Source organism: Schistocerca gregaria, chromosome 4 (assembly GCF_023897955.1).
Source record: "Schistocerca gregaria isolate iqSchGreg1 chromosome 4, iqSchGreg1.2, whole genome shotgun sequence".
NCBI lineage: Eukaryota > Metazoa > Arthropoda > Insecta > Orthoptera > Acrididae > Schistocerca > Schistocerca gregaria.
In genome coordinates, this window is record NC_064923.1 from 443908228 (window position 1) to 443935723 (window position 27496).

General features: G+C 39.4%; 1 protein-coding gene across 2 annotated transcripts in view; it reads left to right on the top strand.

Annotated features, from left to right (window-relative positions):
- LOC126266803 (phosphatidylserine synthase 2-like) overlaps positions 1-27496 on the top strand; it is a 230830-nt gene that overhangs the window by 24721 nt on the left and 178613 nt on the right. For both annotated transcript variants that reach the window (XM_049971345.1, XM_049971346.1), the window contains exons 4-5: positions 7551-7682; positions 22951-23115. In XM_049971345.1, coding sequence (XP_049827302.1) covers positions 7551-7682; positions 22951-23115 — 297 coding nt within the window. The remainder of the gene's footprint in view (positions 1-7550; positions 7683-22950; positions 23116-27496) is intronic.

Consider the following 27496-nt stretch of genomic DNA (forward strand, 5'->3'; position numbering starts at 1 on the left):
AGGTGGCAGCTGTCGAAGTGTGGGTATTGCTGGTGCTTAGTAAGGACAACACAACACCCAGTCCCTGAGTCAAGAAAATGTCGGACCCTGCGAGGAATCAAACCTGGGCCTGCTGCATGGCAGTGAACGCGTGGGCCATACAGCCGAGGGAGCGGACATTTAATATTAATTGCTTAGCAAAGAAAAAATGCAAACACATTAAAGATAGCAATAGCAAGAACTGTTGATTTGTTTATTGTATCCATATAACAGTCATCTTTTTATGATCCCATTAAAATGCAGTTGAAGATTATTTCCATCCTGGAGTTCGGAGCATGAATTAGTGTTGTTTGTTTCATGTAACACCAAGGCCCACACTTGTCTACTTTGAATCCTTTATCTTTCTTGTTGGAGTTGTTATTGTGTTTGTCAATTTATATGGCATCTCTGTGTTCTTACATAGTTATGACTTGACCTGGAATAAAACTTTCATTTCAGAAAATCATATTTGGTGGTCCTTTGATCACAAAAGATGATCTGCTACTAGTGACGTATCTGTACTGACTGGATAAGCTACATTTGTGTTGCCTGCCTCATGCGTTACTGCCTCTTTTACTGGTTCCAATTTGTGCATGATTGCACGTACAAGGAACACCGTATAAATCTTCAACAGAAAAGCAAGACAACTGAAATTAGATATTGTGTGAGTCTAGGTGAAAAGCAAATCAAATAAACAACTCCAATAAATTTTAAGTGCTTTCATACCTGTGAATAGGTGTGTGCTTAGATTCAGTGGATGCAGCAAATGAAGTAACAAGCCTTATGAACAAAAAATGTCTATACAAGATGGTGCTTGTAAGATCTATATCCCACTCTTCAGCGGTGAATTCCCTGAGGTTGTCCTGTTGTGGGAAGGGTTCATGTAACAACACAATACAAGTTTTACCTGGACCCCAGAATGCTTAGTTAGATCCATGTCGGCAGATATTGCAGGCACTATCTTCACTTCATTCCTGAACAGTGTGCTCATGCATTATCATCTTGCAAGATGAACCCATCACCAACATTTTGACTGGTGTACTAGACATAGATTGGAAGATCCCATTCCAATACTATGGAGCCCTCAGTTAAGCCTCAATAACAATGAGCGGCATCTGAGATTGTTCACCTGGCCACCCACAGAACAAGAAAAAAGATAAACGCAACTCCCGTGTTAAAAGTGGGAAACAGACCGACAGCAGCACTCCAAGTGGTATGGAGATGAACTAAAATATGAAAACATTGCGTCTTGCATCCCCCCCCCAGTTTACTTAAGTTGTAGGTTTTTATTTTTGTTTTAATTCTATTACCTTATTTTTCTGGGTGTGCTATGTAATTATTTTGGCTGGCCTCATAATAAAATTATTGAATCACAGCTATAGCACACTGTACTACAGCAGAGAGAAACTTATTCAGTAATATTTTCAGTCTATTTTTGACGTTTGCATCCGACAGACAAGAAAACATGATAGGAGCAGCGACTGTCAGGTGCAAACTTCAAAAATAGACTTTTAAATTGACATGCTTATATTGTTATCTATCAACATGTAAAAGCTCCAGCATGTTTTATGGCTCATAAGAAACAAATGCAACACGTGAAACTGAGAGTAAGTCAAAGAAAGCTTGTAGTGTAAATAATTGAAGCAAAAGAAAAATAACGTTGTATCAGCTAAACTGGTCTACAAATATTCCTGAATAATGTCATAATTTTTACGTCATACAAGCTGCAGGATCATTGGAGAAAGAGAGCCTATTATTAAGAGAATAAGCAGTAGTTAAAGAGGTTCAATTAAGAAATATTTATCACAGTATTAATTAATGAAGAATTCTAAAATTTGTTACAAATATATTTCAGGACTATAAGTTCTGAGTAACTGCCCAGCAAACTTGCACTACTGACCATTAATTTCTTAAAAAGGGTCCTACATCTTACTACTGTAAATGCTTCAACACAAAAAAAGAAAACATCAACACCAGGTACCAAAAGCAGGAAATGAAAACAGTGAAATGAAAACAAAACTTACTTTTTATTTCTCAAGCACACAAGAAAAATTTTCTTTTAACTGTTATAAAGCTTTAAACAGTTTACTGAATTTGTCTTTAACAATATCAATATATTACTGATGGTGTGTTTCCAATCTTTCACATACTTGTAAATCAATAGAGGTACACATTGTCTTAAAATATACTGTACAGAAAAATGGGCCTTCCAAAATGTTATTTCCTCTGGAAACTTAAACAGTGAATAGAATGTATTCTCCAATTGTCCCTGGTGTCCACATTTATCTAAGAATGCCTACAACTGACTATGAACATTTGCTACAAAGGACATTAAACTGTCACTAGCATACAATAATTTTGGGTTTAAAGCATCATATTCTTTGAAACTTGTAAATAAATGATGCTCTGTGGGTGTTGGTGAGAACGGAGTTGTTTTACAGTTACTACAGTTGGTTTCAGGTGTTACACCAATCTTTCGTAAAATGTAACCTGCTACATATGCTAGTGCTTGTCTGTCATTTCTTTCATCAGCCCCACCACTACCAGCAGCAGCTTCATTATCAGCAAGGGCACAATATAAAGCACTTTGATCTATAATGGAATGGTCTGTTGTGGAGTCAAGAAAGTTGTCATCACTAGCTCCAAAAAATTGCCTTAAATTGCTTAATGGCATGCATCTATCATCCTCACAATTACCTAGTGACTTTGTAGGTAAGGACATCTTATTGACTATAACTGTTTTCAATGCTGCTGTGAACTGAAAGTAAGTTGGGTTGGTGTTTGCAACACCATGCTGCCTCACACAACAAAATACATTCTCCACTGGGTCTTGATTGAAAGCCCTCATGCTTAAAAAACTAAAGCTTTTTTTTTTTTAAAAAAAATCTATTCCAAATGGACATCAGTGATCTTATTGTAGTTTGCCACCCACTTATGAAACTGAACATATTTGTCTTACCTCTCCCTGTGCCAAGCTCCAACACTTTCCAATTTTCCATTTCCTTTAACAGACTGTACCACATTTCAATATGTGGGGACTCTGCAGAGAGGGCACACTTATAAGACTTGCCATCTTGTGGATAACAATAGGAACTGTTCAGTTAATCAAATAAACAATCCATCTTTTCAACAAATTCTGCAGTGTATATTGCCTCAGCAGGTAAGATATTAAATGCCACATAAGTTTCAATAACTGCAGCAACTGTATGACTAAGCTGGGCTGCAGCTACTTTGACTTTCATTTTAGTAAAAGAATCCTGTAATTCAAAATGATTCCTATGTAGTTTTGGCAATGTTTTAAACATCTTCTGATGATCCAGAAGAAAAGCCCTGTGAAAATATTCAAAACTGGCCTATTTTTTAAACCCAAACTGTATTTTATTTCCTAGCAAAGCATTTCTAGTATTTTTTAATAGATGTGGGACATCATAAATGACTGCAATAGGTTCATCTCTGACTACAAAATGAAATGGACTGGACTCAATAGATTTCTCACAGCAGAGTTCCTTCAGTGCTCTCTGGTTGGTTGCACCCTGGTCACAAACTGTACAAACTACCTTTAGCCCTATTTCTTGCAATTGCCTTATGACATCGATAATAAGACTTTTTAAAGTGGTACTTGAAACTGAGTTGTGAATGAAATAATAAGCAACAACCTACTTCCAGCTTTTATGTATGCCTCTAGCCATGAAAACTAATGCATGATTTGCATGAACATTTGACCTCCCCAAATTCCCTAAATCTCAAAACCCTGAAATTTCTTGTTTTCTTGCATTATAATACAACCCTCTTTCTAAAGACATTTCATCAAACAACAAAGCACAATATTTGTCACAGTTGTTCATTACTTCAACTTCTGCTTTCATTACATTCATGACCAAAGTATTCAATCCTGGTTCAAAAGGTATACAAGACAACAGACATTTCAGATACCTCACAGAAGGAAGATAAAAATTAACTGACAAATATTTGTATAGGTGGGGACTCCGTTTGTATAAGGATAAAGCAAATACTCTGTACTCGGGTGTCCATCGTCTTGCATTTGCTGTTTGACGAGCATTTCGTAATTGGCTGTTTATGAAATCTTTGGCAACAGAGTTTAAATTAGATTCTATGACAGAGTCATATAAATCTTTAAGTGCTTTCCGTTCTGATTTTTCATGATGTAACTTTGCTCTCAGTTTTGATAGCCCTGTTAGAGCATTCCTATGAATCTTGTACATTTTCAATTTTGTTGGAGTTAAGTCTGCTTTTGAAACCCCTGTACCTAAAACCCCACTTTCCTCATTACAAAATGTTTCAGATAAGAATGTGTACTCACTATCTGCAGATTCATTTTGAGGGGAGATAAAAAATTTAAGAGGTGCATCACTCAATGAATTACTCTGTTCAGCACAACTACAACTAGTGCTAGGTAATTCTCTAACACCAGTTTCACCTCTGGTATTGGCACCTGTGTAATAAAGATTTTTCATGGTACCACTAGTGCTTGGTAAGTCTAATTCACTATTAACACCAGTTTCACCTGATTCACTTCTGGTACAAACACCTACATGAGAACTACTTGCCACAGCACAACTAAGGCTTTGTAGTTCATTAACACCAGTTTCACTTCTGGTATTAGCAGCTATAAAATGAACAGTTGCCAGCACCACTAGTGCTTGGTAGGCCCAATTCACTATTAACAACAGTGTCACCTGATTCACTACCGATTTTGGTAATTTCAACAGGAACACCTGTCACATGTTTTGGAAACACATCCCTGTTTAGCCTATGCCTACTTTTATTCATAAAATCTTCTTCAAAAAAATGATCTTCACAAACAAAATAAGAAACACAGTTCACATCTAGTGACAGTTTACAAACACTCTTCCACTTTAGAAGCTACTCTTGAGGTTGTTTTGGAAACCTGTAGAAATGCTTGTTGCAAATTTTCTCCATTGAACCAATGTAATAACCAGATGAACAGCCGGGGAACTTTCAGGAGCATTTCAACGTCAATCTGTTGTGATGAATATTCTGAAAAAACATAAACGGCTTCATTAAATAAAACTACTACAGACATATCAAAGTTATTTAAATAAACAAACGGAAACCACACTGCTTAATTCACGATAGAAGAGAATACATTTCATTTATAGCTACGAGATTATTTAATGAAAAATTAAATGTCTTACGTTACAATTAATTGTGGACATTTTTCAGTAGGAAATTTCTTCAATTCAGTGGTGAGCTTTATGAATTTAAAGTAAAAAATCTGTTTATAATGAAGATGAGTAGTATGTAAATATGAAACATATACAAAAGACGACTGTAACCGAGGACCACAGACTTCAGTGCAGAGCAAGACGATAGAATATTTCAAAACAACCACCATTGGAGTTTAGACAGCTCTCATTGGTCAATTCCAGCTTTGTTTGACCCCTAGTGCCTCTAGTGGTCTGGAATGAAACTATGTGGCTTGTTGCCTCTTTGCCCATATAGCTTTCACTCCTGTGTGGCTACCTACTTTGTGCCCAGTGATACTGAGAGATGGGAAGGGATTGGGAGTGGGGATATTAGTACTGTTATAGATGAAAGGCTCCTAAAGGCTGAATTGATTGTGTGTGTATGGCTGCATACTCTGTGGATCAATGCAATCTTCCCATTATCTGCAAAAGAGAATGGTACAGTTGTGTTGCAGTCTCTGTGGGGTATCTGTGAACCATAATTTATAGGTTGCTCTCAGTTGGTGTTGTTGACTGCAAGCAAGCAACTACTTTGAGGCAAATCTTCACTGTTTTGTATTTAAGACAGTGGTTGACTGTTGAAATGATATTGCTGTAATGTACAAATTTGACAAGCAACTTCTATGTCTTTGTACTTTTCCTTTACTTTTCGCTGTTACCTGTCAATCTTTTTCCTTCCAGCTACCTATTTGTTAATTCATGTTCATGTTCCCTTTAAAATATTGAAGAGGAGGTGTGGGTGTTACAGATGTAAATGGCGAGAAGCTAATAGTATAGATAACCTGGCAACCTGGAGGACTTTTTGATGTTAATGAATGTTACAAATAAACATCTCACACATGTATCATTTATCAGAAAGCCCCCATACCTGCAAATGTAAACGTGTGCGCATTCTCTCCCTCTCCCTTCCCCCTCCCTCTCCCCCTCCCCCTCTCCCTTCCCCCTCCCTCTCCCCCTCCCCCTCTCCCTCCCCCTACCTTCCTACCCCTCCCTCTCTCCCTCCCACTCCCTCCCCCTCTCCCTCCCCCTACCTCCCTACTCCTCCCTCTCTCCCTCCCACTCCCTCCCCCTCTCGCTCCCCCTACGTCCCTACCCATCCCTCTCTCCCTCCCACTCCCTCCCCCTCTCCCTCCCCCTACCTCCCCCTCTCCCTCCCCCTACCTCCCTACCCCTCTCCCTCCCCCTACCTCCCTACCCCTCCCCCTCTCCCTCCACCCTCTCCCTCCCCCTCTCCCTCCACCCTCTCCCTCCACCCTCTCCCTCCCCCTCTCCCTCCCTCCCCCTCCCTCCCCCTCTACCTCCCCCTCTCCATCCCCCTCTCCCCCTCCCTCCTCCATCCCCCTCCCTCCCCCTTCCCCCTCCCTCCCCCGTCCCCCTCCCTCCCCCCTCCCCTCTCCCCATCCCTCCCCCTCCCTCCCCATCCCTCACCCCTCTCCTCCCTCACCCCTCTCCTCCCTCACCCCTCTCCTCCCTCACCCCTCTCTCCTCCCTCACCCCTCTCTCCTCCCTCACCCCTCTCTCCTCCCTCACCCCTCTCTCCTCCCTCACCCTCTCTCCTCCGTCACCCTCTCTCCTCCCTCACCCTCTCTCCTCCCTCACCCTCTCTCCTCCCTCACCCTCTCTCCTCCCTCACCCTCTCTCATCCCTCACCCTCTCTCCTCCCTCACCCTCTCTCATCCCTCACCCTCTCTCCTCCCTCACCCTCTCTCCTCCCTCACCCTCTCTCATCCCTCACCCTCTCTCATCCCTCACCCTCTCTCATCCCTCACCCTCTCTCATCCCTCACCCTCTCTCATCCCTCCCCCTCTCTCATCCCTCCCCCTCTCTCATCCCTCCCCCTCTCTCATCCCTCCCCCTCTCTCATCCCTCCCCCTCTCTCATCCCTCCCCCTCTCTCCTCCTCTCCCTCTCACCCCTCTCCCTATCTCTCCTTTCATCCCATCGCATCTCCAACCTATAATTTCCTCATCTACTTTTGCCACATAACAATCTATTCCTCTCATTTCACTACCCTGCAATATGCTGCTCTCCTTTCACCCATACTACACTCCATTCCGCTCCATCCTCCTCTACACTACCTTCCTCAGTTTATTTGAGAGTAATAGCACCAAATACCTGACCAATTCAGTATGATGACTACAAAGCATTTGATTTAAATGGTCCATATGGACAATAAACAAGTGATTCTTGTTTGTTACAGGTGAAACCAATCCTTGAAAATATTCTTTAAGTGAATGATTACTGTATCTCTTATATAAAAATAAATTATAAGAGGTTCTTTGTGCAGTTAATTTTTTGTTTGTAGACCAAGAAAGATGCAATTAGTCTCCTGAGCCATATTGATTCTTCTCTTGGGAAACCACTGGAAGAAAAAAGTTATGGTGGAAATTGTCGCATATATGACACAGAGGCATCAGATCCATTCCACAATGTCTGGGTAAGTTATTCATTAGCTCAAATCATGATTTCTCTTGCTATGAGGTAAACAAAAGTGGTTTTCTTGCAAATTTCAAGATTTCTCGGATTAAAATCTGTTGTGGAAATCTTAATTTTGTGGATGTACTTGAAATAAAATTGAAAGTACTTATTATTTTTCATTCAGTCTTTTTCCATTGTCATATTGATTTAGAATCTGCCAACGATTCTTGTTACAGATGAGACTAGCATATTTGTGTATGATCATCATCAATCAAATATGCCTTAGTTTTATCCTTTGCTCTCTGTTGTTTCTGTAACTGTGTTACTTTTATGAAATAAGAAAACAAATCACCTTTAGTCGCAAATCATGATTTTTATTTCAACCCACAATGCAGTTTGAGCCCAAGGGGGCTCATCGTCAGTTGCTTCATCAGTCTACATAATTTTTTGAATTTAGGTTACTACTGGTTCTGTTGAGAGTATGTAGCTATATTACAAGGTGACAGATTGTGAAAACAATTTTTATAACGCTGAGACAGAACCAAAAAATGACTTACTGGTTCCACTTCCGTAAATCCTCAGTAGCTAACCATGAGTGTCTTAATAGACACAGACTAAGTGACATCCATGACAGCCTAACATTCTTCCACACAGAAAATAATGGTAAAACTCTATTTGCTATAAAAATTATAAGTCCTGTTACACAAAAAAAATATGTAAACATGTGAAATGAACAGAGTTTAATAACCACAGTATTTTCACCACATTTTAAAGCTTATTTTTTCCTAAAGGAACATTAATAGCTGCAGCTATTTCATAACATAAGATCAAATCTGATATCTGCACAAATACTTGTTTTGCATGTATGTATAAATACTCATTTGAATATAATAGAGGGAAACATTCCAAGTGGGAAAAATATATCTAAAAACAATGATGATGTGACTTACCAAATGAAAGCGCTGGCATTAGACACACAAACATACACACAAAATTCAAGCTTCCGCAACCAACGGTTGCTTCATCAGGAAAGAGGGAAGGAGAGGGAAAGACGAAAGGATGTAGGTTTTAAGGGAGAGGGTAAGGAGTCATTCCAATCCCGGGAGCAGAAAGACTTACCTTATACTCAATAATACCTAACCCACTTCCAAACCATAATAAAAATAATTTTTTTTTCTGATTTCAACACTACTGCTGCTAACTCTTTGCCTTTACAAATGACTGCTAGTGTCTGTGTATGTGTGGTTGGATATGTGTGCTTGTGTGAGTGTATACCTGTCCTTTTTTCCCCCTTTTTTCACCCCCGGGATTGGAATGACTCCTTACCCTCTCCCTTAAAACCCACATCCTATCGTCTTTCCCTCTCCTTCCCTCTTTCCTGATGAAGCAACCATTGGTTGTGAAAGCTTGAATTTTGTGTGTATGTTTGTGTTTGTTTGTGTGTCTATCAACATGCCAGCACTTTCGTTTGGTAAATATACATTTGGATATTCTTTGGCTTGTTTCAATTTTGTTTACGAAAGTGCTGTGAGATGAAAAACTTTTGTATATGTATGTAAATATGTCTGCTTACACTGTGCTTAAAAACTATGTGACTACACCTGGAAACAGTAAGTAATTTTTGGATTTTGTCTTAGTTTTGTAAAAATTGTAGTCACAGTGTGCCACCTTGTAATATATCTGTGAACTCTTAACAGAACCAGTAGTAACCTAAATTGAAAACATGGTGTAGACTAATCAAACATCTGATCAAAATGCATCATATGTTGAAAAAAAATTCACAATTTGTTACTGTAGGCAGTTTGTTTACTTATTTTACAAAAATAAAAATTGTAATGTGAAGCCAGACTTTCAATTTCAGGGGCACTGCTTTGTATTTGTTTGCTGAAGCTAATGTCAACATGTTAAAATTAACAAGAATGCCACTGGTTTGGAAAAAATCCCACTATTTTCTCAGTTACCGGTATATTAAATAACTGCGGTTTATCGCTGTTCTGTAGCTTAATGTCTGCATGACTGGTTGTATATCATGAAACAATAGTTGTATGTGTGCCATAGTAGCAGATGTCAGTTTGTAATAAACATTGCTATTTGTCTTCTAGGTAACAAAGTCACAGAAGATGACAACAGGGTAGTTATTCTAGTTTAGCTCTTCCAGGACTTCATTTGTGAGGTTGTATATGACATTTTCTGTGAAGAATCTTTGACAAGATCCAAACAGAAGCAGTTAGCAAGTTATGTTGTGGAAACATTGTTATCCGCTTAGCCAAACAATTTTGAAAATACTGGAAGGAGTGAATTTGTCTGTAATTAGAGGAGGTATTTATTTCCATTTTTGTACATGGACATCATCAATACATATTTCATTTTACCAGGAAATGTGCCTTCAATCATTGACGGATTGCTTGGTTGACCCCATGGAGGTCCTATCAACCTACCACCAGAGTTTATTACTTTCTTAGTAACATTTTTGTAACCTAAAGAATTATTCCTTGTTACATACACAATTATTTCTGTTACTCCCCTAGGGGTCCCATTTATAGTCTTAAGTTATTGGCTCTGGAAACTGTGTGTGCTGAATTAAATTTAACACACTTGTATGTGGTTAGTTGCTAAGAAATAGTGTGAGGAAGTAGTCAGTGAAATTGCTGACCAGTGACTTGAGTGTGTCAACATTTCCCGTGCAACTATAATTTGGGAACTCAGTTTATCTTTACCTCACTGTTTTGTTTCGACTGTAATTACATTTGCTCTATGGCTCAATATTTTCAAAATGAATATTCTAGAAACAACGTAGTGAACAGATTTAAAACATTGAATTAGGCTACTGTTTTGGTCACACTGGATGCTGCCGGCAGTTAAATGTGCAAGTAGCTGTTGACCTGCAGTATTTGGATGTAGACCATGGCACATATGATGCAACTGTTTAAGGGGCAAGAAATCAGTCTCATCAGTGTATAAATGCTCTTCTCCTGTGAGTAACATTCCAGATTTGGCATTATCGTCTTCCATATAACAATATCCCAACTGACTTCTTGCTTCTGTGAGGTCTTTTATTATTGGTGTGCCTGTTCTCGTCATAAGTTGTGTTATTGTGGTTGCAGTCCAAACTACTGCTTGCATCCCAACTATAATATGCCACATTTACCTGAATACAAGATGAGATTTTTTTTACCAAATTTGTCACTTGAACAATACAGGGCCATGTTACATTAATACATTGAACTGGTGCTGCTGAGGTCAACATCTCCATCATACCCACAAGCCACCTAACATTGTATGGTGGAGGGTATTTTCAGTACCATCAACTCACTGACTTCCCCTTCCGTGTTTCACTTGCGAATGGTGCGTGGGAAGATTGTCAATAAGCCTTTATAATAGCTCTAATTTCTTGAATTTTCTTGTGGTCGTTTTGAGATGTATTTGGAAGCAAGTAATTTGTTGTCTGACTGTTTCCAGAAAGTGTTCTCTTGAAATTTCAATAGTAAATCTGTCCGTGATGCACAATGCCTCTCTTGTAATGTCTGCAATTGGAGTTGTTGAGCACCTCTGTAACACTCGCATGCTGACTAAATAATCTCTGACAAAATGTGCTCCTCTTCATTGTGTGTGTGTTTTTTTTTCTTCCCCCTTCTCTCTCTCTTCTACCACTCCTACCAGTAAGAATCTCAGATAGATGAAGAGTACCATATTTACTCGAATCTAAGCTGCACTTTTTTTTTCAGTTTTTGTAATCCAAAACACCGCCTGCAGTTTAGAATCTAGTGCAAAGTAAGAGGAAGTTCTGAAAAATGTTGGTAGGTGCCGCAACAACTAACTTCTAGCGTCGAATATATGTAGCGCTACACAGGCATGCTTTGCAGGTACAAAGATAAATACTGGCGCCAAAACTTCTGCTTCAGTAAATAAATTTAAAGAAAAGGTGGAAGACGAGCTTTTTTCTCTCTGCTCCCGAGTTTCAACCACTGCATTTTCATACATTATCCAACGAAGTTAATACAAATTCCGTATTGTTCATCTTCAAATGTAGCAGCATTTCAATGTACTACGAAAATCCGACTGGCAATACTGTTTGGGATGTTTGTCAATACGGCCAACTCTACGTTCTGAATTTTTTCCTACCTGTGAGAAGAAGTGGTTGCTAATGGGAACCTTTATGAATTGTGAATCACATGCAGTATTCTGTTCACCATAAGAATAATAGGAATATAAACATTTTGCCATTTATTCTTTCGTGTTTGCTGCTATCTCATTTAAATCCTGTCTGCCTAATAAACTTCGAAACTAGAGTGAGACAACAGCAAGAATATACATATCATGGGATGTTTATATTCGTGTTATTCTTATGCCTAATAGTGATACAGTCAGAAATGTAGCACAGCAATTGACTAGATTTTTAAATCTAAGATGACTCTAATTTCTGCGCAGAATGCTATGTACTAAACAGGTGTCTGCAAAGATTTTCAAACAGAGAAAAATTTTCGCTAAACTCTCGTTCAGAACATCTTCTGTCATATGCAGTCTATTATTTGGTTCTTGTTGATCATTATCAAAGAAAGCAGCCGTGTAAGTAACAACAAATAGGAGTCTCTTGCCATAGTTTCACTAATGAGACGATTCCTCTCTCTCTCTCTCTCTCTCTCTCTCTCTCTCTCTCTCTCTTTCTTCATCTTCTTCTTTTTTCTTTTTTTTTTTTAGCGGCGGTAGCGTGCACAAAAGCAAGCTATGCCACGAGCGGCGACAGGCAGTAAACACTCATTATCAGAATGCGACAAACAATGCATGACGCAGTACAGTAATGCATTTTCAGCTTAGTGACGTAAACACCTATAACAAAGAGAACGGCACTTATCAGATCAAAGAAAAACAAGCAAACAATTCAACCAAACGAAGCACGTGAAAAAGGAAGGGTACCCGTATAAAATACAGACGGAGCGCCTGACGCATAGCAATGGTTACCTGGTAATACTTAACTGCTAAACTTAACACTCGAACCAAACTACTGTAGGTGTATCGTCATTCATTCGACCTAAATTGTCTCTCATATTACAATGGTCCATCTTTGTTTCAATTTGGAGGTGCGGCCTAAAACTTTTCTCTCCCCTTGAATTTCTAGTCTCAAATTTCAGGTGCGGCTTAGATTCGGGAAATTTTTTTTCCTTGATTTCGAGTCTCATTTTTCAGGTGCGGCTTAGATTCGAGTGCGACTTAGATTCAAGTAAATATGGTACTCAAGAAGCAAACAGAAATTACCCTTAGATTTGTCAGTTTTGTTGCATTACGTTCTGTTATAATGTGTAACACCAGCTCGGCTGATCACTAGGACGAACTTGGGAAGGTGAATGGAGAGCAGGCAACAAATTTCATTGTGCTACCAACCATGAGAATCTATACCAAGTACCTTGGCTTTTTATGAATGACTACCATGTTTAAGCTGCAGTTTGCTTGAATCCATTTGTAGTCAGACTTGTATTGCCTTTGAACTTGGACAAATACTCAACAACAGTCTACATTTCTACAGGAGCTAAATTAATGCCAACAAAAATATATTCCCTCAGAACACTTGAGACTTTCCACATCAAACGCCACTAAAGCTGCTACTGTTTTACAACACTGTTGATTTCTAAGGTTGGCTACGGTGTTAATAGGAAATGGTAAGAGTTCTGTCAGTTCAGCTCTAGGGAGCCAAGAGAGCAATATACAGGGTGGTCCAAAAGTCCGGAAACACCCTCATAAAATCCAAATAGAGGAGCAAACAAGGAAACAGCGTCGCAACACAAGAGTTACGGGAAGGGGGAGACTTCATAGGCTATGCGACCAACATGGTGGCTATCTTGAAAGCCGCCATCTTGGATTAAACTCCAAAATTTCAAATGGGAATGTGGTCATGTGACATATCAAACAGATAGAGAATTTCACCAGAAAAACAATGCCGTTGTTATTTTAAACGTAGCTTAATTCATTCTCGGGTTATAGCCAATTACTTGCGGCAGCAGTGGGACCCTCGGCAGCACGTGTGTTATGTGCCGAAGAGACATTACGCCGATGTTACACAGTCCCGAAAGACCACCAACAGTCATAGGTATCGCTCAATACGTTGTCCATTATGTTGGATTGTCAATGCTATCCTCTGAACCCAGTCCTGATGAACTTTGACCGAGACATCTGGCTGTATTTGACCACATGCATCAACAATACACTGCTTTAGATGATGCAAATCCCGTATTTGCACAGAATAAGCCAGTGCTTTGACATGCCCCCAAAGATAAAAATCCAAAGGAGTCAAATCGGGTGAACGTGGCGGCACTCCACAGCACCCCCTACGACCAATCCACTTTTGAGGGAACTGTACATCCAGGTATGCTCGCACATTGTGCCCATAATGTGGTGGGGCTCCATCATGATGGAAGAATTCCGGAAATGTCCTGTCCTCCGTTAACAACTAGGGAAACACTCCTTCATCTGATAACCTCACATAACCGTTGGATGTTAGCATATCTGGTAACGTACCATCAATAGAAAAAGGTCCAATGACTTTTTGTGAGTCGACCGTTTTGGAAGCATCAATCAGGTGCGGATTTGTGTCGGACCAGTATCTGTGATTCTGCTTGTTCACGTCCCCATTGATAAAGAAATTGGCTTCATCACTGAACAGGGGAAATGTGGATTTATCTGCAGCTGCTGTGTCGCCCATTCTGAAAACTGTACACGACGGTCTGGGTCATCCTCGTTCAGGTGTTGTAGCAGCTGAATTTTGTACGGGTGCCATTTGTGCTTCGATAAAATTCGCAGTATTGAGGTACGACTAACCCCACATTCTTGTGACAGGCGACGAGTACTCCGTTGAGGACTCCTGCTAAATGATGCCAACGCGCTCACTGTTGTTGTTTCATTGGTGGCGGATTTTGGTCTTCCAGCCTTAGGTTTATCTGCAACAGAACCTATTGCTCGGAATTTGGTCAAAAGCTTGGAAACTGCTATGTGAGTGATGGGCTGTCTGGTTGGTTGACGACTGTTTAAATCCTCAGCAATGACCCATTGCTTCTTTCTCCTGATATCAAGATGATTTCAATGCATTCTTGATGTGTTAAAGACATTTTGTAATCTGTAAATAAGGGAACAATGATTAAAACTTTAGCATTAGTAAATGATACCTAACAGTTAAACACATGTAACATATCAGGCATGGAATACTCACTTTGCACCGTTTCAGACTCCATTTTATGACTTCTCAGTACGTAATACTCACACTGCCGAGTGTCCCACTGCTGCCGAAAGTAATTGGCTATAATCCGAGAATGAATTAAGCTATGTTTAAAATAACAATGGCATTGTTTTTCTGGTGAAATTCTCTATCTGTTTGATATGTCACATGACCACATTCCCATTTGAAATTTCGGAGTTGAATCCAAGATGGCGGCTTTCAAGATGGCTGCCATGTTGTTGGCATAGCCTATAAAGTCTCCTTCCCGTTCCTTGTGTGTAGGGACTCTGTTTCCTCGTTTGCTACCCTATTTGGATTTTATCAGGGTGTTTCCGGACTTTTGGACCATCCTGTATTCTCATCATTTAGTTTGCTTACATTATTGGTGCCATAAGAGACGTAAGTTATTGCATTTGATAATGCATGCCGATACGATGTTGACTAATGAAATGCAGTTGTGACTGTTGGAAAGAAAGCTCTCGGAGTTTTCAGTTCTTATTCGGTTGAGGCAGACAGTGTGACACTAATTTTGAGTTAATGGTCATTCATGGAGGGGAATAACATTTGGTGTCACAGATGTGAATATTCATAAGTGGCATCAAATAAGGAATGAATTAGAGTAAGACAGTTCTACATGCCAAACTTTCAGGAGATCCAAGCAGGAAAAGTTTATGAATTGGAGCAGTAGGTTTTTTCAGCATATGAAAGAGGAATTCAGTGGAGACTTCCAAATGATTCGAGAAATTAACCAAATGGAGATGCTGGAGATTAAAGAGTAATTTTCTAACAGCATGTATTGTGGGTTTCACCTGGGTGGTGTGTGAGGATGATGATGAGGGCAACACTTACATTATGTTGCAGAACATCACTATCTTATTGATTTCCCATGGTATTTGATGCAGTGGCTTGTTTATCAGCATCATGTAATAAATCTTAGGAAACTGCATGACTATTGGGCAGGCAATATGGGCAATGCCAATAAGATGCCTGTTTATTTTGATATGCTGACAAAAGGTACTGTCAGTGCAAAGGGAGTTAAAAGTGTTCTATACAAAGTTCTGGCAATGAAAAGGCTAGAGTAACAGTAATGTTAGAGATGCTGTCAGGTGGAAGGTGGCTCCTCCCACACAGGATTCATCTCAGGAAAACCAGATCAAGAGAAAAACTGCTTGCAGAGCTTAATTTAAATGCCAAGAAAAGGGCTGGATGACAAATGGTCTAATACTGTGTTGGTTTAAGGTTGTTGGGAACCAAATACCATACAGAGGAAAAATTTCAGGAAGTCAAGGCACTGCGTGTCTTACTATGCCAAAGACTACGTAAACAGAAAGTGATAAGATCCTGAAGACAAAGAAAAGAGGAAGAAAAATGAGTGAGCATGCTGATTGGATGAGCTACAAAATTGCACAGTCTTTGCCCATGTTCACGAATGGTGATTTAATAAAAGAATACCTGGTAGTTGCAGCTGAACATTTATGTTCACTTCCAGTCAAGCACTCTTTGCTTGGAAGACAGTGAGAAAATATGGGTTTGTTATGAAATTTGTTATTTTATGTTCTGTGGCAAAAAAAAAAAAAAAAAAAAATCGCAATTCATAGTCCATCCGAATGGGAAAAATAAAATGCTTCCATGCTTCCAGTACCCAATCCGTGCTGATCAGCAGCTTAAAAGTAGGGTAGCTCAGTTGGTAGAGCACTTGCCCGCGAAAGGCAAAGGTCCCAAGTTCGAGTCTCGGTCTGGCACACAGTTTTAATCTGCCAGGAAGTTTCAGCTTAAAAGTAATTGGCCTGTAATATGACAGTGAATATAAAGATAGTCCAAATACTCCAAACATTTCCCTCAGGATCGATTTCCTCATTCACATCAATCTCCACATGGCTCCCCACCCTATTCCATTGACAGTGGAAGGTGTACACTACTTGCTGTTTATAGGCCTGTGCTCACTGCTCACAGAGCATGTTTGCTGTGAAGCTCTGAAGTATACATTGCCCTCATTCCATGGTTTGGGGAGTTAGAGAAACACTCAATATCCCTCCTGGGTCAGAGGATACTTACTGCCTGGAGCAGAATTTCAAGTGAATCTATTGTGAAAGGATTGAAAAAGTTGCCACATACCCAATACTGTAGGTAACTCTAAGGATGATGTACAGTGAGAATAGTGTCAAGAAGCAAGAAATGGCAGTAGGCTTAAAACCAAAGACATTGATACCAGTGGGGGTGGTTGTTGTTGTTGTTGTTGTTATTATTATTATTATTATTATTATTATTATTATTATTATTATTATTAACAACATTATCATAATAAAAAATAGTGATACCACACATATCTGGCTTAAACAGAAAGTAAAAAAAGAAAGTGAAAATAAAAAATTGATGTAAACCATTTCTTTTTGTTTATTTTATTTTCCTTTGTGTTATCAAAATGTAGGCAATCAGTAAGTGGTACACTTTAGAATGGGTGTAATATTAACTTTTTAAGCAGAGAATTTTTAATTTTGTATAGTCAAAATATTTTTAAAATAAAAATTTCTCAAGGCATCACGGGTAAAAAGACGGCGGCGGTTGTTTAATCTTTAGAGTAGTCTCACAGCCTGGTAAATACAGTACTTGTCTTTTCTAAGATATTTCACCAAAGAGGCAAAATTACAGGTGACGTCATGGAGTCCTGCACTTGGTTTAATAATACTAATTAACTGTTAATCATCAACAGAGATTTGTACCATTTTGACATGTCTCTCCCATGACTACCACCTGGCAGTGAGACCCATTTGGTGTCCTTAACCCTCTTCTTCCTAGACATAGCCTACATGTTGCTTCTTATATGGTAACACTATTTGTAAATATGTTATGTTGTGTAAATGCTTTTATCCACAGTCTCCAAAGGACTGAAGTTGTTGGGGATGTCCAACAATGAGCTAGTGCTGCATCTCCTGTGCCTTTATACTGTTTTGGCGAACTCCACTACTACATTCCGGCCTTTTGATCTGAAACTAACATTACTACTGCTGACTGCAGTTCACAATTCTTTTAATCTTTTCTGTGTTTCTGGCAAATTAATGTTAGTGGCTCCTTTTTTTAGTATTTTTTGCAATAAACACTTCAAATGACTGGCATCACTCCTCTTGTGTATTGCAGGACATAACCCTGCTTCAAAATGATACTAACATTCCTTGCACTGATTCCCATTCCTGATTATTCTGTAGCAGCTTTCACTCTCACCCTTTCTGGCAGTGAAAAGTTTGCTTCCGTACTCTAGGTTAAATAGATTGCTTAGTTTAGTAGTGGGACTGTGCTTTGTAACATAACTTTAATTTTTAGGGAACCCAACTCAGCTTTTATTGTCTATGAGTAGTATCTCTTCGCATCAGTTTGCTCCACTTCAAAAATAGATTCTGGATTTCCCATATAATCAGGTAATTTATGTCATGATTAATCTTCTTCTATAAAATAGTGTAGCCACAATACACGGACCTGTTCTATAACACTTTTATTGCATCACAAGATTATGTCAAACACAACTGAGCTCTAAAAAAACTTACTTGAAACGTGTTACAAAACTTACTGAGTCAGGCTGTTGGCACCAAGGTTTATACATATCTAAACAATGGAAAAATAGCTAATTACATTGTTTAATGTTGTAATGTTGATGACTTCAAGTAAAGTTGTGCAGTGTTAGACAATAAGTTACAGAATTTAGATTAACAAATGGTTGCAAACACTCCGGAATGACAAACAGACCGAAAGAATATCATTAAAGTTGCTAAAACACAGAAAATGTAATTTTACAATAATACGTAATTTACCAAATTAAGTAACTCTTTAATTTCAGAATTGGTTTTGTTACTAGCATGTTTCCTGTCTTTTCATTAATCTGATTGGTAATGAAACTGACTATAGAAAATTAACCATAGAGCCGGTTTATTTGGATACAAAGACCACTAAATGAAAAGCCACAGAATTTTTATTAAAAAACAGCTTTTCACTTTTATTAACAACTGTTGTTACAGTAAAAGTTTTTTATTAATTGGCATTTAGACACACACTTTGTTTGCAATATCTTTAGTCAATAAAGTTAGAAGGAAAAAATCATTCTCTCCCCCCTTTTTTCTAATTTAAATTTTAAAATCTCAAAGGGCTCTATCTACCCATTTAGAATTTGATGAACATGAAACTTTTTTTTTTGTCCAAGAAGTTATTGGGCTTCTGCCTCCAAACATTTGGGTTAGCAATTGGAAAGCTTTGATGGGGCTTATCCTTTCAGTAATTATAAAGTTCATCTAATACCTTAACAACCATTAAAATTGAAAGACTTTCACTTGGCACCTGTGCCAAACAGTTGGACACATTGTGCTTCTGCCCATATGAACAATTAACACTGTTACAGCCCTGTAAGATCAGTCAATTAGTATTCTGAGAAAGATCACCAAAACTTCATAGCAGCAATCACCATTTAAGTTAGCAGACATTAAGAACCATTTATAGAGAACTGCCCGGATATCAGTGAAAGTTAATCTTAGGGTTGAAAGGAATTCTTAAAATTCTGCCCACTGAAGCAGTTAACATAAACAAGGGTTATAGGTTAAAGGAATTGAAATACTACATTTCTTTGGCCAGATTATAGTACCAGGTAGTGAAATTTATACACAGAGCTTGTCTATGAGGGCCAACAGCAAAATTGCATCTGTTCTTTAAGTACTTCAAGGCAGAAACTCATAGAAAATAACTATAATCAGAATAGCTTATGAAAATCTCATGTAAAGAAACAGAACTTGTGAAAAAAACACAGCACTAATAAAACAGCTGCATAAAATTTAATATCAGAAGTACAGATTGAGCACGACACCATTCCTCGTCCCAACATTGGCTCAGTTGCACTGGCTTATTGTTGATATTTAATTTTTGGTTGTCGTTGGTGCCACACACCAGCCCCTTTACACTCTGCACTAGTAATGCTAGAGAATAAAGTAATAAATTGGTGTCTAAAACAGACAGAGAGCCAGATTAGTTTACACATATGGCAGGCACATCCAGCTTATATAATCTCTGAACCTTACACTTACACCAATAGCAACTACCATAGACTGACTAGGGCTACTAGAAAAACATCTTGCTTCAACACATTATTACACTAGGAGCTGAGCTTACAGGTCAGTGCTAAGCAGTGCACAGACTTTATTCTACCCATTGGAATTAAAACCTGGAGAGTATAAGGTGAATGTCACTGACACCATAGAACACAATTGATAGCTTTGCAGAAAACAGGACTGCTAGACAATGCACAAGAGCTGCTCACTGTTCATTCCACTCCAGTCACACACGGTCAGAGGAAAGTCTCGGTGTTAAAATAACATGCACATCTCATGCCACATGTTGTAGACCAAAGCAGTGACACACACTATCGCTCTCCTGCTCCCCAATATACAGTCCAGTCACAGCAGATAATGGGCCCTCAGTTCTGCACTACAACACCATCTCTCTGACTTCACGCCATGTGGACACAAAACTGAAGTCATCGCCTGAACAACCATTTTTCCCCACACTGCCCATCCCCTAGGCCAGGACTGCAATTAATATCTCTGTGCCAGATTTGCAGTTGTGGAGAAGAATCAATACACGTGTCAAATAATAACAGATATGTTTTTCTATAACAGTTTTATAAGTGTGAGTTTTACTGTGTGTTTACATTCATTGAGTACTTGTTTGAATAAGAACTATATTTCATAACAGTTTCACTATAGTTCATCATAACTGTGTTCAAAGTACCGTAATTTCCTCAGTTTAACCAATTAATAACATTACAGCTTGTGCTCATTAAGATTGGTTACATCGCATGTAACTTGTGAAGTGGTATCGAATGATTCAGTTGGCTAGGAATTGTAGCTTTCATTAAAAGTCAGTCTGTTCCTTTGCTTTACAGCTTGTTGTGTATGAATGAAGAGACAATTGGCCACATTCCACAAATTGGTAGAAACTGTGTTCGCCACTGTCAAAAAGCTTCAGGCTGCTGTCGAGGGTAGCAGGAACAAAAGGGACCTGTGAGGTGTTGACTGTGGCACCATGGATGCCTTCGGCATAGCCTGTGAACACCAATGCTGCTGCATCTTCTTACGTGCTTATAGAATCAATTCTAATTCCATCTCCCTGTTTCCTGTGTTTATTACATAATTGAAATAAGATTTGGCGCCTCTGTGTGTCTCATTTATCAACTTATTGTGCTTCCCCCACATATGTTGGATTGGTATTGGTAGCACATTGCATTCTACTGTGGTGGTTGACAACAGGAACTTCTGGCCTGTGTTGAGATACATTAGTGGTAATAAGATACATTAGCATTGAAGTAATGATGTTTAATCTCACTGAATAGGTTCGGACATTGACAAGAAATTAGCACCCTCCCTCCCTCCCCTCCCCCTCCCCGCCCCCTCCCCCCTCCCCCTCCCCCTCCCCCTCCCCCTCCCCTTCCCCCTCCCCCCTCCCCCTCCCGTCCCCCTCCCATCCCCCTCCACTCCCCCTCCCACTCCCCCTCCCCCTCCCCCTCCCCCTCCCCCCCACTCCCTCCCTCTGTGTGTGTGTGTGTGTGTGTGTGTGTGTGTGTGTGCGTGCGTGCGTGCGTGCGTGTGTGTGCGCACGCACGCACGCACACACACACACACACACACACACACACACACACACACACACACACACACACACACACACACACACACACACACCAGTCTCAACAACAAAAATTTACATGAACACAAATATCAGATGAAACTGAATAGCATTTCCACATACTACAAACAGTATAGATTACACAAACCGCAGTGCAGTCCAAATGTGTAGTGATACTCTTATCCAAACCTAAACAAATTAATATTTGAATCCCTTGTGGTAGCATATTAGGACCAATACTGTTCCTGATAAACATCAGTGATTTTCCTCTTAGTATTAGTCATTGGAAAAAATTCTGTATGCTGATGACAGCAGCATTGCAGTCACTGAATTGAAAACAAGAGAACTCCATTCAGAGGAAGCACATGAAATCCTCAAGGAAGTTGACAATAGATCGATGTGCAGTAAAGCTATGTTAAATGTAAATAAAACAAATGCTATGAATTTTAGTTCTAAGAGAGAAATGACAATGTTATGTTAAACATAGATGTTACCTATGTTGACTGCATAACACACGCAATTTTGAGGTATTAATATTGATTCTCAGTTGAAGTGGTGTGAAGAAACAAAGATACTTCCAAACAGAATTTCACCAGAATTTTGTGCACATAGAGTTGTGTCATCAGTATGTAATAGCCAGTGCCTTTTAGTTACATACTACTCATTTCTTAGCTATAGGGTCTTTTCTGGGGAACAACTACGTAATAAGGCATAGGGATTTTATAATCTTAAGTACAGAAAGCTTGCTAAAACCAGAAACTGAGAAAAGCAAGATTTTTGGAGTGAACCTAAGTATATACTGAAAGGCTAGGCTAATCAGAAATGGAGGTGATGCATTTGTTGCAGTAGCAGAGGCATGCAGCACGCTCTGCTAGCCTGTACTAGAGTCGCTAGCTCATGTAGCCCATGCAGACTCTGTCCAGTCTGGTATTGCCGGGTCCCACTCTACTTGGGCTGGCCCACTGGGGTGTGCTGCAATTCATGTCACATGGCTCTGCCCATTAGAAAAGAAGCTATAATCCACTGAGATAAAAATTTAAGCTTTTGGGCAAGAGTGGACATAATATTGTAATTGGATGTTTCTGTGGACCACCAGCCTTCATCCCCAGACATAGCTGAAAACTTTCAAGAAATCCTAAGTTTGCTAGTATGAATGTTCCCCAGTCATACTCTCATCTCTGTATTTCAATATGCGTTCCTATACCAGTTTCTTTGACACTTCAGTGTATAAGGTGCAGGTGACTTGTCTTAGTGGAAAGTTTTCTTATTTCTAGCCAAGTGGTGAAACATAGCTCAGGATTTAATCATTTCAAACAGTACTGCACAGTGTACATGATTATCACTGATTTTAACACATTAATAAAATTTTATCTATCTTTTTCTTAGTTTGTGCAAGTAGTGATAAAATATGTTTTATTCTTTTTAGGAAAAACTTGATATATTTGTTCCTACTCATTTTATTGGCTGGTGGCTGAAGACATTGGTTCTCAGAGATTGGTGGCTATGTACCGTTTTGTCTGTCATGTTTGAGCTTCTTGAATACACTTTGGAACACCAACTGCCAAACTTCAGTGAATGCTGGTGGGATCATGTAAGTAGAAATATCTTGATAACATGGCATTAAAGATAGAGGTTGTTATCTGCTAAGACTACACAAATGTTTTTGAAAATATTAACTCCCATAAAGAACTGCATGGATGAAACCAAACTCAGAAGATGCACATGACCAATAAGTGACTTAAGATTTCAGAAAGATGTTATATACATAGGCTGAGCATTGCACTCCAATTTGTCAACATAAAGGTCTGTGTTATGCAAACCTAGGTACCGAAGAGTCACCAGAAGGGGAAGTGTAAGTGTGAAAGCAAGTGCTAGCATGTTTCATGAACATAGAAGACTGCAATATCAGTATCTAAATGAATATCAATGAGAAAGGGCCATTGGTTGCCAGAAGCTGTATTTGTTGTATTGTGACAGTGCATCTTGTCCAGAGAATGCTGCCACAGCAGTAGTGCATGTGTAGAGCCATTGGATAAAAGTGAATTATAATCAGTGTCAAGTAGTTACTGTAAACGCACATTTGACAACAAGCAATCGCAGATAAATTTCAATTGTGATGGTACTTCACTGAATACAACATGCAATTTTATCACCTACTAATTGTGAATAAAATGAATAGCGACCACTGCGCCAGGGTAACATAGAGCCTAAGTCTTTGCTATTCATTATGGGAACTCTACATACCATTTTCATAAGGACAATACTTCGACACATGTGACAAGCAATATGTTAACATCTATCAATGAATGGTAGGTACTATTGCATCCCTGGGCTACACATCCACATTACATATACACAACAAATATGTTGATGATACGGTTATTTGGAAATTTATTTCCGTGACCTTGCCAAGGCCTCCAGTTGTGTTGCTCAGAAAATTGTACCTGTTGTTGTTGTTGTTGTTGTTGTTGTGGTCTTCAGTCCTGAGACTGATTTGATGCAGCTCTCCATGCTACTCTATCTTGTGCAAGCTTCTTCATCTCCCAGTACCTACTGCAACCTACATCCTTCTGAATCTGCTTAGTGTAGTCATCTCTTGGTCTCCCTCTACGATTTTTACCCTCCACACTGCCCTCCAATGCTAAATTGGTGATCCCTTGATGCCTCAGAACATGTCCTACCAACCGATCCCTTCTTTTAGTCAAGTTGTGCCACAAACTTCTCTTCTCCCCAATCCTGTTCAATAGTTCCTCATTAGTTATGTGATCTACCTATCTAATCTTCAGCATTCTTCTGTAGCACCACATTTCGAAAGCTTCTATTCTCTTCTTGTCCAAACTATTTATTGTCCATGTTTCACTTCCATACATGACTACACTCCATACAAATACTTTCAGAAATGACTTCCTGACACTTAAATCCATACTCGATGTTAAAAAAATTCCTCTTCTTCAGAAACGCTTTCCTTGCCATTGCCAGTCTACATTTTATATCTTCTCTACTTCGACCATCATCAGTTATTTTGCTCCCCAAATAGCAAAATTCCTTTACTACTTTAAGTGTCTCATTTACTAATCTAATTCCCTCAGCATCACCCGACTTAATTTGACTACATTCCATTATCCTCGTTTTGCTTTTGTTGATGTTCATCTTATATCCTCCTTTCAAGACACCGTCCATTCTGTTCAACTGCTCTTCCAGGTCCTTTGCCATCTCTGACAGAATTACAGTGTCATCGGCAAACCTCAAAGTTCTTATTTCTTTTCTATGGATTTCAAGTTGTGCTCCAAATTTTTCTTTTGTTTCCTATACTGCTTGCTCAATATAAGATTGAATAACGTCGGGGGGTAGGCTACAACCCTGTCTCACTCCCTTCCCAACCACTGCTCCCCTTTCATGCCCCTCGACTCTTATAACTGCCATCTGGTTTCTGTACAAATTGTAAATAGCCTTTCGCTCTCTGTATTTTACCCCTGCTACCTTCAGAATTTGAAAGAGTATTCCAATCAACATTGTCAAAAGCTTTCTCTAAGTCTACAAATGCTAGAAACGTAGATTTGCCTTTCCTTAATCTATCTTTTAAGATAAGTTGTAGGGTCAGTATTGCCTCACGTGTTCCCACATTTCTACTGAATCCGAACTGATCTTCCCCGAAGTCGGCTTCTACCAGTTTTGCTATTTGTCTGTAAAGAATTCATGTCAGTATTTTGCAGCTGTGACTTATTAAACTGATAGTTCGGTAATTTTCACATCTGTCAGCACCTGCTTTCTTTGGGATTGGAATTATTATATTCTTCTTGAAGTCTGAGGGTATTTCGCCTGTCTCATACATCTTGCTCACCAGATGGTAGAGTTTTGTCAGGACTGGCTCTCCCAAGGCAGTCAGTAGTTCCAGTGGAATGTTGTCTACTCCGGGGGCCTTGTTTCGACTCAGGTCTTTCAGTGCTCTGTCAAACTCTACACGCAGTTTCGTATCTCCCATTTCGTCTTCATCTACATCTTCTTCCATTTCCATAATATTGTCCTCAAGTACATCGCCCTCTATATACTCCTTCCACCTTTCTGCTTTCCCTTCTTTGCTTAGAACTGGGTTTCCATCTGAGCTCTTGATGTTCATACAAGTGGTTCTCTTATCTCCAAAGGTCTCTTTAATTTTCCTGTAGGCAGTATCTACCTTACCCCTAGTGAGATAAGCCTCTACATCCTTACATTTGTTCTCTAGCCATCCCTGCTTAGCCATTTTGCACTTCCTGTCGACCTCATTTTTGAGATGTCTGTATTCCTTTTTGCCTGCTTCATTTACTGCATTTTTATATTTTCTCCTTTCATCAATTAAATTAAATATTTCTTCTGTTACCCAAGGATTTCTACTAGCCCTCGTCTTTTTAGCTACTTGATCCTCTGCTGCCTTCACTACTTCATCCCTCAAAGCTACCCATTCTTCTTCCACCGTATTTCTTTCCCCCATTCATGTCAATTGCTCCCTTATGCTCTCCCTGAAACTCTGTACAACCTGTGGTTCTTTTAGTTTATCCATGTCCCATCCCCTTAAATTTCCACCTTTTTTGCAGTTTCTTCAGTTTTAATCCACAGGTCATTACCAATAGATTGTGGTCAGAGTCCACATCTGCCCCTGGAAATGTCTTACAGTTTAAAACCTGGTTCCTAAATCTCTGTCTTACCATTATATAATCTATCTGATACCTTTTAGTATCTCCATGGTTCTTCCATGTATACAACCTTCTTTTATGATTCTTGAACCAAGTGTTGGCTATGATTAAGTTGTGCTCTGTGCAAAATTCTACCAGACAACTTCCTCTTTCATTTCTTTGCCCCAGTCCATGTTCACCTACTACGTTTCCTTCTCTCACTTTTCCTACTACTGAATTCCAGTCACCCATGACTATTAAATTTTCATCACCCTTCACTATCTGAATAATTTCTTTTATTTGATCATACATTTCTTCAATTTCTTCGTCATCTGCAGAGCTAGTTGGCATATAAACTTGTACTACTGTAGTAGGTGAGGGCTTCATATCTATCTTGACCACAATAATGCGTTCACTATGCTGTTTGTAGTAGCTTACCCGCATTCCTATTTTCCTATTCATTATTAAACCTACTCCTGCATTACCCCTATTTGATTTTGTGTTTATAACCCTGTAGTCACCTGACCAAAAGTCTTGTTCCTCCTGCCACCGAACTTCACTAATTCCCACTATATCTAACTTTAACTTATCCATTTCCCTTTTTAAATTTTCTAACCTACCTGCCCGATTAAGGGATCTGACATTCCTCGCTCCGATCCGTAGAATGCCAATTTTCTTTCTCCTGATAATGATGTCCTCTTGAGTAGTCCCCGCCCGGAGATCCGAAAGGGGGACTATTTTACCTCCGGAATATTTTACCCAAGAGGACGCTGTCATCATTTAATCACACAGTAAAGCTGCATGCCCTCGGGAAAAATTACAGCTGTAGTTTTCCCTTGCTTTCAGCCGTTCGCAGTACCAGCACAGCAAGGCCGTTTTGGTTATTGTTAAAAGGCCAGATCAGTCAATCATCCAGACTGTTGCCCCTGCAACTACTGAAAAGGCTGCTGCCCCTCTTCAGGAACCACACGTTTGTCTGGCCTCTCAACAGATACCCCTCCGTTGTGATTGCACCTACGGTACGGCTATCTGTATCGCTGAGGCACGCAAGCCTCCCCACCAACGGCAAGGTCCATGGTTCATGGGGGGAGGAAATTGTACCTAAGGAATTGTATCTAGGGAATTAAAATCTAATGGTGTTAAATGCATCACCTTGCACGAATAGTCATACCTTATCCACAGAAATCAGAGGGCGACCTTAACAAATGATAAAACAGGAATAAAACGTTCAGAGTAGGGATACATTAATTGTATCCCACAATGTTCAGTACTTTATCGTACTGTTCTTGAGCTACACAAATGATTTGTCAAGGATAATAAGTC